The following is an 11571-nucleotide window of genomic DNA, read 5'->3' as shown; positions in this document are numbered from 1 at the left end:
AGTAATAATAACTAGAAAAAGTGCTCCTCGGAGCACAACTCTCCGCCAGAAGACTTGTGTTGGTTCGAAGGTCGCGAAGGTCGCTATCCCTCTTGTATATGTAAGTGTCCTATCCATCCTGTCTGGGTAAGTGTCCTCTTCCGTTCATTCTGTGTAAGTGTCCTATCCCTCCTGTCCTATCCGTCCTGTCTATGTAAGTGTCATATCCCTCCTGTCTATATAAGTGTCCTATCTGTCCTATCTGTCCAATAAGACAGATAGGAACAATTGGACCGCGACTACTTGACTACTTCCGGTTCGAAGGTCTGGGAGTGAGCTAGTGGCCGGATTTTCGGTATTGGAATCTGGCTTATCACAGTGACACATGTATTTATAGGTCGCTATCCCTCTTGTATATGTAAGTGTCCTATCCAACCTGTCTGGGTAAGTGTCCTCTTCCGTTCTGTCTGTGTGAGTGTCCTATCCCTCCTGTCTGTATAAGTGTCCTATGTCATATCCCTCCTGTCTATATAAATGTCCTATCTGTCCTATCTGCCAATTATGTATCAGCCATGCAGCCATTTCATGGTTCCCGTCTTACCTCACTCTGACAGTGGCGGAGACACTGTCAGAGTGATGCCATGTATATATAGGCCCGGTGGCGTCACTAGCCAATCAGATCACAGTATTTCACGTGTCACGTGAGGCTTGACCAATCGGTGTGTCATGTTTAGAAAGTGAAAACGCAGTGATAACAATACTCTCCTGGCGGAGAGTAATAATCATATTTAGGTGTTTTTTTAAACTAAACTAATTATATCATGTGACAGTTATTCTATAGAGTGTTTGGTTCAGTAACAGCGGTCTTTTCAGGTGGGTTCCCAATTTCATCCAATCAGCAGAGAGTAGCCTACCCATTTATCAGCTTCAATGTTATAGTGTTCCACTTGCAATGTTATCTGCTCACTTGTTTGTGTCATCACTTCAATTTCACTTGTTTATTCTGTGTCTTTTTGAGTTCTGTTGTTGTGTTACTGAAACATTCTGTAGCCGTGGACAGCTGCTGCTCTCAAATGCACAGATTAACTATTAGGCTACATAGTTTACCTGGAAACATTCAGGTGATGTTCGTTTGTAGCAGGTTTTCTGAGGGTGTGGCCAATCCAACTCCACTTTCTCTTTCGGATTTGTAATTCGGATTCTGACTCAGGGACGTGCACAGATAGACTCTAGGTGGTGCTAGAGCACCTGCCCTTTGCCCTCTTGACCAGAAGTGCCCTTTTGAAAAATATATATTTATTTTTTTTCAGTTTACAGCAGGGGTCTTCAACAGGGGGTTCGGGACCCCTAGGGGGTCCTCAGAGTTACTACAGGGGGTCCGCCAAATCTTTATGTCATATGATATTTCTTTTTACCATAACCACTCGAAACCTAGCATCCCTTTTTCTGAGGAGAACTTTAGCCAAAAATAGCAGATCTACAAGCCCACAACGCCTCGCGCTGCGAGGCGTTGTGGGCTTGTAGATCGGCTTTTGGCAAAGAGGTATAGGTGTAGAGGGAAAAAAGAGCAGACCAAGTAAACAAAAAAAAAGTATAATTTACTTGAGCACCTGCCCCTCAACATGTCTGTGCACGCCACTGTTCTGACTTGTTCTTTTCCACAGGTCCACATTGCTTACTTTGTCTCTCCACCACCAGATGTGTAGGATTCTCCTGAGACAGGTGTTGATGAATGTTTGCAGCCTGTGTGTTGTGTGTTTTTAGTTGTCCTCCAAGTCTCAGATCCATACATATAGCATCACCTGTTTCACACTGGAGTTAAAGATGCACATTTTGGTGTTGATGGAGATGTTCTTTGAGCTCCAGATCTTAGCCTTCTTGATTTTGCTTTCCTTATGTCAGCATCTGTCCCTCCGGTTGTGTCCACAACACTGCCACGGTAAGTAAAAGCTTCTACCTCCTCTAGGGCATTGGTTCTCAAAGTGGGGTCCGGGGACCCCCAGGGGTCCTTGAGGGGGTTCCAGGGGGTCCCCAGCTAAATGATGGATAGGAACCAAATGGACCCTTACGGGTCTGTAACTCTGAGAGTGTACAAATGGAACCAAATGGACCCTAACGGGTCCATTTGGTTCCATTTGTACACTCTCAGAGTTAAATTAACATTGATTTTACGATATGAATTGGGGTCCTAGAGATATAAATGCCATTAAATGGGGGTCCGTAGCCTAATGCATGTCAAACTTGGGGTCCTTGAAATTAAAATGGTTGAGAATCAATGCTAGAGCCGTAAAAAATCTTCTCTTATGGGGGTCCCTGGATTATCTTTTCAAATGGGGGTCCGCGGGCTAAGAAGTGTCAATTTGGGGGTCCCTGGCATGAAAAAGTTTGAGAACCACTCCTCTAGGGCAGTGCCGTTCATAAGGATAGGGTTGATGGTTCTGGCGATCACCTGTGTCTTTGCTATATTGGGAGTGAGACCGAGTTTTATTGCAGTTTGTGAGAGTCTGTCTTCTTCTCTTGCGTTTGTGTTTGTGTATGTGAAAGGAGAACTATGTCATCCATAAAATCAAGATCATCCAACTGCTCCCACATTGTCCACTGGATTCCATTTCTCCTCCCCTCAGTTGTTCCCCTCATAGTCTCGCGTAGCCAGACCCCACAGAAAATGAAAAACAGCGACCTCTGCTTTTCTGATATTCTGTGGAGTCTGGCAGGAGTATAATGTTAGACTAGAGCGCAGGGAAACACCGGTTTCATGTCTGCCTATAGCGCATCACTTCCGGTTGGTGCGACCATGTTTTCATTCCCACTAACAATATTTCTACACGGAACACTAACACCACTTCTCCCAGAGAACATGGATGGTTTTGGTTATAAGCCCACTTGTTTCTATGATGAAAGAGTAATTTAAAATGTGAATATCTTTCCGTGGTTTTGTCCGCTCCGAGGACGCTATTGTTAAATTAGTTTCGGCTAGTTTCGAGGGGGGGAGGGTGGATCATGGTGGATGGACACGTGAATCCCGCCCACTACATTTGATTGGGTAAAGCGCGGCCCACTTCCTGATCTGAAGGCACGCCCACTTTTAGCCAATGCGCACTGGTTAGGACGAACCGCTCCGACAGATTCCACCGCAGGTCGGAATCTGTTCTTGAGAGATTATTCCCCTCATGACCCATGAGTCAATTGCCAGGAGGAACAGGAATGGTGAAAGTAGGCATCCCTGCTTGACGCCCGTCTTGACATGGAAGCTCTGAGAAAGCTGGCCTGCATGCATGACTTTGCATGAGGTTCCGTCGTATGAGTTCCTAATGAGGTTTATGATCTCGGTGGGGATTCCATAGTTGTCCATTAGTTGCCATAGTGTTGCCCTATCTAAACTATCAAAAGCTTTCTCAAAGTCAATGAAGTTGATGTACAAGGCTGTGTTCCATTTTTTACTTAAGTAAACGTAATACTGCAATGTTGAAGTACTCTGTTAGTAAAAGTCCAACATTTAAACATTTCACTTGAGTGAAAGTACCAAAGTATTGGTATCAAAATGTACCAAAAGTAGAAAGTACTCATTATGCAGAATGTGCCATTTCACAACTTTTCAAATGCACAAAATGTATAAAATCATGTAGATCAGCTATTTTCAAATGGCCGAAATGTATATAGGGCTGAAGTGGTTCCTATATGTTTATATATATATCATGTTATATATATATATCAAAATCTACAAAGTCTACTACAAATACTCCAGTAAAGTAAAAAAAATACCTCAACATTGTAGTTGAGTAAAGTACTTGAGTAAATGTACTTAGTTTCTTTCCACCCCTGGCTGTGTAGCCCTCTGGTGGCGCTGATGAGTGCAGAGAGCTCACAGGGATGTGGAGACCAAGGGAAGCAAGACGTAAACATGTGCTTTATTATTGTGTTGATGATGTATGGAGTATGGAGGTTTCCAGGGACGTGCACAGATAGACTCTAGGTGGTGCTAGAGCACCTGCCCTTTGCCCTCTTTACCAGAAGTGCCCCTTTTTTCAGTTTACAGCAGGGGTCTTCAACAGGGGGTCCGGGACCCCTAGGGGGTCCTCAGAGTTACTACAGGGGGTCCGCCAAATCTTTATGTGATATGATTTTTCTTTTTACCATAACCACTCGAAACCTAGCATCCCTTTTCTGAGGAGAACTTTAGCCAAAAATAGCCGATCTACAAGCCCACAACGCCTCGCGCTGCGAGGCGTTGTGAGCTTGTAGATCTGCTATTTTTGGCAAAGAGGTATAGGTGTAGAGGGGAAAAAGAGCAGACCAAGTCAACAAAAAAAAGTATAATTTATTTGAGCACCTGCCCCTCAAAATGTCTGTGCACGCCACTGGAGGTTTCTGTACTTCTTATTTGTTCAAGAAGACAACTAAAGATCAAATCAAATCAAACTAGCAGTTGAGTTGAGTGGCTTGATACGTTTATATGAGAAGAATTAGTATTTGTAATTCTTCTTCTAATATAACTTTTTAATGTTTAATTATAAAGTCTATAATGTAGGCTGTGGAACAACATCACTACGTCCAACATGCTGAGTTTATGTGTGTGTGTGTGTGTGTGTGTGTGTGTGTGTGTGTGTGTGTGTGTGTGTGTGTGTGTGTGTGTGTGTGTGTGTGTGTGTGTGTGTGTGTGTGTGTGTGTGTGTGTGTGTGTGTGTGTGCGTGCGTGCGTGCGTGCGTGCGTGCGTGCGTGCGTGCGTGCGTGCGTGCGTGCGTGCGTGTGTGTGTGGAGGGGGGGGGGGTGTTGTTGTAGGCGTAATCCACTGACCCAGCAGGCTTAGACTCAATCTAATCACAACTGTCCTTAGCTGTCTCTCTCTCTCTCTCTCTCTCTCTCTCTCTCTCTCTCTCTCTCTCTGTCTGTCTGCCTTTGACTTACAGTTTGTAATCGTCTGGACAACAAAGTTTGGTGTGTAGCCCGCTTTACTCTCTCTCTCTCTCTCTCTCTCTCTCTCTCTCTCTCTCTCTCTCTCTCTCTCTCTCTCTCTCTCTCTCTCTCTCTCTCTCTCTCTCCCTCTCTCTCTAACACGCACGCACACACACACACACACACACACACACACACACACACACACACACACACACACACACACACACACACACACACACACACATTTGCATTGCATAACTTGTCAAGTAAACACATTTTGTCTTTATTCTCAAACAACAACAAAATGAACTCCTCTCATCTTTGTGTTTGTCTTGTGTTCCAGTCGGTAGGACCAGACAGTGTTTTAAGGCTTGCTTTGTAGCTTGTTGTGTGGTGGTTTGTCACATGTTGAGGTACAGTAGCCCGGGACGACTGTGTTTGTTTGTTTACGGTACAACACAAACTCATCTGTCATGTTATGTTCTGTTAGCACCACAACCAAAGCCAGGGGGCCTTGTTTACAGTCGTTACCGAGGCAACGCGGGTGGAGACGGTGCTTCATCACGGGACAAGTCTGGGGGGGGGGGGGAAATGAACCCAAACTCAGCTGACTGGACTTAATAATATGAACAAAAACCTGTCATCATATCTCAATGACACAGCAGAGTCCGACGTATGCTTAGAGTCCGACGCCGGTGTCACGCACCGAAAATAGCAGATCTACAAGCTCGTGCTGTGTGTCGTGAGCTTGTAGATCTGCTATGACACCGGTCGTAGCGAGGAAGTATACGAATCACACTTAATGTTTGAAATTAAATACACATGACAGCACACTCATCAAATCTATTTCTGCGTACATCAGCACTTTGTGTGTGCGCACACACGCACGCACTCGCACGCACGCACGCACGCACGCACGCACGCACGCACGCACGCACGCACACACACACACACACACACACACACAGTTCTCTCTCTAGTACAGAAGTCCTGACGTCACTCGTTCATCCCCTGGGTCGTTGAAGTAATGTCAACATTGGGTCATCTTAGAATCGTCTCATATAAGAATTGTGGTCCAAAAATAAACAAACTGTCTCTGTGATATTGTCAGGGAGGAGGTTCTGTATCGTTTATGATAGTCAGTCACTCATATTTGATACAGTCTGTTTCTGGCGGAAAATGTAACTAATTCAAGTAACATTATCGTTTTCTCACCATCAGTTGATGCTTCATATCCATAAGAGTCAAACCGCCGGGGTCATTTGTTTATTTTTGGAACACAGTTCTTATTTGACGCGATATTAAACACGTCTATGGGAATTCATAATGGGGGGGGGGAAACCACGACCCAGGTAGGATGTGTAAAATGACGTCAGACTTCAGTGCTCTATTCTACAGAACATCCACGCAGACACGCTGATTAACCCATTAAGGCCTGAGGCAATTCTTAAAAACGTTTTCTAAATGTTTTCTAAAAACATTTTTTTGGAAGAAAAAAAAAATCTAGATTTTTTTCAAAAATAGCAGATCTACAAGCTCGTAGCGCGGCACTCGGTGCCGCGCTATGAGCTTGTATGTCTGCTATTTTTGAATAGCCAAAGAAATCTAAAGTGACACAGATGCGTTCCAGGTCTTAATGGGTTTTTAAACATGGAGCACACACGCCTGTGTGGATCAGATCTCAATGCTCATGTCCTGGTGTCCACATGTACAGTATGGATTACTGTACACTATTTTGTCCTTCACACACCCCCAATTCTTTATCATACATACAGCTAAATATCACATCAAAATGAACGTCCACTTCTTTTTGGGGGCGTTTTGCAATGTAACGATATGACAAATATGACCAGAGCATACATACATACATACATACATACATACATACATACATACATACATACATACATACATACATACATACATACATACATACAGTGGTGTAAAGTAACTAAGTACATTTACTCAAGTACTGTACTTACCGTAGGTGCAATCTTTAGGTACTTTTACTTTAGTGGATTATTTGCAATTGTCTATACTTTTACTTCTACTCCACTACATCTCAGAGGCAAATATTGTACTTTTACTCCACTACAATTATTTCAAAACTTTAGTTACTAGTTAGTACTTTGCAGATAAATGATTACATTATAAAACATACAATAACCACTGTAGCCCTATTTTATACATAGGCTATTTGACAATAGCCGATTTACAAGCTCACAACGCGTCGCATCACGACGCGTCGTGAGCTTGTAGATCTGCTATTTTTTTCAAACATTTTAGTACTTTTACTTTTGGTGCTTTACGTACATTTTGATACGAATACTTTGGAATCCTGTACTTTTGCTTGTAATGGAGTACTTCTACATCGCAGTATTGATACTTTTACTTGAGTAAAACATTTGGGTACTTTTTCCACCACTGCATACATTCGTACATACTGCAAATATCATGTAAATGATGATGGTCATTGTTGAAATAGGTGAAGCCATTCTGCAGGGACATGAACCCCTTTAGAATGAGACTGATATTGAGGCACGGGCCCCCAAACCATGGATTTCTTTTTGTAAACAAACACAAATATCTTAGTTCTTTTTTTTTCATCTTCTAGCTCAGTGGTTCTCAAACTTTTTCGTGCCAAGGACCCCCAAATAGACACTTATTAGACCGCGGACCCCCATTTGAAAAGATATGCCAGGGACCCCCAAAATAGAAGTTTTTTTAACGGCTCTCTAGCAGTGATTTCAACCATTTTAATTTCAAGGACCCCCAGTTTGACATGCATTAGGGCTACGGACCCCCATTTAATGGCATGTAGGCCTATGTCTCTGGGACCCCAATTCATATTGTAAAATCAATGTTAATTTAACTCTGAGAGTGTACAAATGTTAGGGTCCATTTGGTTCCATTTGTACACTCTCAGAGTTACAGACCCATAAGGGTCCATTTGGTCCCTGTCCATCATTTAGCTGGGGACCCCTGGAACGCCCTCAAGTACCCCTGGGGGTCCTCGGACCCCACTTTGAGAACCAATGTTCTAGCTTACCTCAAATAACACATATTTTACGACAGGAATGTTGTTAATCCCACTGACTGACACCTTGAAAATGCTCAGAACCTTTGTAACAAATATCACATATTCAACAGTTTTTCTTTTCTTTCCTTTTGTACATTCCACTCATTAAACTGCCGTTCCAGCTTCAGGACGATAATAATAATAAGACTTCGGTGTGAACGGATATCGACACGACGTCAGGTGACCTTTTGACCTCGTGATTTACGTCAGACGCATGTCGCTGTCAGGCAGAAACCTTGTATCTCCATGTTTCAGTTTCTTTTTTCATAAACGAATGCCCTTGGATTGTATACTTCGCCTTATGACAGCAAAAGTTGCGAAAAGTTGCGAAAAACGATGCGTTGTGAGCTTTTAGATCGGCTATGGTCGTCAGTTAGCCTGGTAAACCCTCCCTCCGGAAATCTCATTTCCATTTGATTCCAGGAGTGAGTCTGGCCTGATCGCCCATTCTGCAATATTGGCTGTGGGCTGGAGTTGGGCGGGAGTAATACCGTTGACTGACAACCCCTTCAGCCAATGATCGTTTTTCCCCTTCAGCCAATCAGCAGTTTATTTTTACCACCTCCAGACTAATGTGACGCAACGGGACTTTTGACACGGCCATGCCCAAAATAGGTTGCCTTATTGGGATACATGTATCACTGCCCGCCCCTGCCGGTTCTCTAAATTTATATTTTTAAATAGGCTCTGTCATGATTAATTGACCACATATATGAAGTTAAACAACTCAATTCTATCCAAACGATATCTTATTGAATATTGCAGAATGGGCGTTCATGCCAGACTCACTCCTGAAATCAAATGGAAATGAGATTTCCGGAGGGAGGGTTTACCAGGCTAGTCGTCCGTGGGTTTTATGAATATCGTCTCTGTTGGGTGGAAACCTCATATGTCCAAAAAAAAATGTGAAAACACCAAAAGTTGCAGATCTACAATCTCTGCACTGCGTTTCGCGCTGCGTTCCAAGCTCGTCGATCTGCTACTTGTTTTTGTGTGACGCTGTAGTGTGATCAAGTAGGGTTTTAATTTTATTTCCCCCCATTTCCTGAACAGTGACAACATACAAGGTTTACGGCCGACAGCGAAGACGTTGAAGACTCAATTTAAACTCCGTATAAGCTCGACGGGCGTGGCTCGCCGAAAAGAACAGATCTTCAAGTGTCGTGAGCTTGAAGATCTGATCTCTGATACAGAGCCCACATCCACACCTCTCTGTACCTGACCCCTGACCCTGAGACATGACACAGAGCCCACATCCACACCGTAGAAAAAGAAACAAACTAGATTCTCCCCCCAGGAGGGAGTGGATCCGCTCAGCGAGCGTTCGTTCGTTCGTTCAATCAGGGAGACGGTCTCACACGGTGGTCTCACACGGTGTGGTCTCACACGGTGGTCTCACACGGTGGTCTCACACGGCGGTCTCACACGGTGGTCTCACACGGTGGTCTCACACGGTGTGGTCTCACACGGTGGTCTCACACGGTGGTCTCACGCGGTGTGGTCTCACACGGTGGTCTCACACGGTGTGGTCTCACACGGTGGTCTCACACGGTGGTCTCACACGGTGGTCTCGTACTCCATCACCTCCTTGGGCGTCCCCCCCCCCAGACACCGGTACTGGATGCGCGGCGTGACGGGCGCGGCCCCTTCCAGCACCAGGATGGTCTTGCGCAGCCGGCGGTCGATGAAGTGTGCGTCCCACGCCGGGTAGCTCTTCCTGGGCAGGTCTATCCGGATGACCGGATGCCCCTCAGTCCTGCCGGGGCTGCGGGGGGACGCCGCCACGTGAGCTCTGCCCCCACGCACCTGAAACACGTCCCCAACGATCCCTCCTCCCCCCTGCTGCTGCTCCGCCCCTTTAGTCCTCTGGAGGGTCCTCGGGGGGCTGCTCACCACGTCGGGGGGGAGGGTGGAGGCCGGTGAGCCCAGGACGTCCGGGGCCACCCCCCCCCCTCCTTCCTCCTTGTCCTCCATGAAGCCCCCCCACCCCGAGATGGGCCCGTCGGGGTGCAGCAGGCAGTAGTAGACGATCATGAAGAAGGTTCCCAGAGCGTAGCTCGTGGCCACCGCGCACACCAGCACCACGGCGGTGAAGTCGGCGGTGCGGTTGCCGTTGCTGCTGCTGTGCGGCGTTGTGCCGCTGCCCCCGCGGTACACGTACCAGGCGGCGGTGAGCGCCACGTTCTGGGCGAACACGGTGAGGCTGTAGAGCGCCATGCGGCAGCGCGTGCGGCCCTCCCTCACGCTGAACCAGCAGAAGATGTAGACCACGCCCACCATCATGTTGTAGACGATCTCCTCCCACTTGGACATGCAGAAGTCCGTCTCGCCTGTGTGGGGGTCCAAGAGGTGTGCCACAGTTAAAGGGAGTGTACGTGATGTTGTTTTTGTTAAAAAGTTACAAGCTTTATGCAAGGGATAATGTACGGGTATGTGGTCATTATTGAAAAATACATCCCGACAGGGTGATTATCCACCGACACGGAGCGGAGGTGGATAATCACCCTGAAAAGATTTATGTTTCAATAATGACCACCTAACCGTACATTATCCCGCTTATTACACGGCTATTTAATAAATAAATTGAATTGAAAAAAATGTATAAATTGACCCAAAAGTAACAAAACAAAGTATTTTCTTGCTTATGGCAATGAAAGTATTCCATTAAGTAAAACAAGGAAGTGTAGTGGATCAAATAGAATCATTTTCGGCTATTGCATCGTCTATTTCTCGCTTCAAATGTTTTCAAAAACATTCTTGAGAGCAACGTGTTGTAGAAGACATTTGTAGAATCCCCAAAAGCAAAGATTTGAGTTAAAAATGTTTTGAAAAATAATATATTCAAAAGTTTGCACAAATGAGTTTTCATGATTTTTCAAAAAACAGCAGATCTACAAGCTGAGCTTGTAGATCTGGGTTTTTTTAATAGCCCAAAGTATAAGATAATGTTTAAGGTGGTTAACATATAAAAATGACAGTTGCTTTCCTCGACCGATGGAATAATCACTGTAGAATTTAACCCATTAAGACCTGGAACTGTGTCATTTTTTGATTTGAGCTAAAAAGCATTATTTTACACTTTGGCTATTCAAAAATAGCAGATCTACAAGCTCATAGCGCGGCACCGAGTGCCGTGCTATGAGCTTGTAGATCTGCTATTTTTGAAAAATCGTGAAAATGTGTGCAAATCTTCTGAATATATATATTTTTAAAGCGAACATTTTTAACTCAAATCTTTGCTTCTGGGGGGTCCCTGGAACAACATATTTTGATGGGGGTCCGCGGCCAAATACATATACATTGTGGGGGTCCTTGACATGAAAAAGATTGAGCACCACTGATATAGAAATATAATTTTTTCAGAAAACTGTTGAGATTTAGGAGACATGTAGAATCGTTTTTCAGCCCTTTTACCTTGGATGATCCAGAAGGTCATGAGGCACCAGTGTGTGACGATGAAGATGCCAAAGTACAGCTGGAAGACGGAGGCGAACAGGGCGAAGGCCAGGGCGCGCGCGGCCATGCTGAACAGGTGCCACAGCATGTGGACCAACACCGCCTTGTAGCTCATGGAGCGCTTGTCGTCCCGGCTGTCCCTCAGGACCTTCTGGTAGGA

The 11571-nt window shown here is 45.1% G+C and overlaps 1 protein-coding gene across 1 annotated transcript in view; it reads right to left on the bottom strand.

Moving 5' to 3' along the window:
- Window positions 1-9512: 9512 nt before the first annotated feature.
- xkr7a (XK related 7a) overlaps window positions 9513-11571 on the bottom strand; it is a gene marked incomplete at both ends in the record, with an annotated part of 10498 nt that continues 8439 nt past the window's right edge. Inside the window, 2 exons of the mRNA XM_084070177.1 lie at window positions 9513-10285; window positions 11370-11571. The exon at window positions 11370-11571 is cut by the window's right edge and continues 47 nt beyond it. Of these exons, the coding sequence (XP_083926303.1) occupies window positions 9513-10285; window positions 11370-11571 (975 nt within the window). The remainder of the gene's footprint in view (window positions 10286-11369) is intronic.

The sequence above is a fragment of the Gymnoscopelus microlampas genome (assembly GCF_963454915.1).
Source record: "Gymnoscopelus microlampas genome assembly, chromosome: 10".
Taxonomy (NCBI): Eukaryota; Metazoa; Chordata; class Actinopteri; order Myctophiformes; family Myctophidae; genus Gymnoscopelus; species Gymnoscopelus microlampas.
This window is presented reverse-complemented; position numbering and strand designations above follow the sequence as displayed.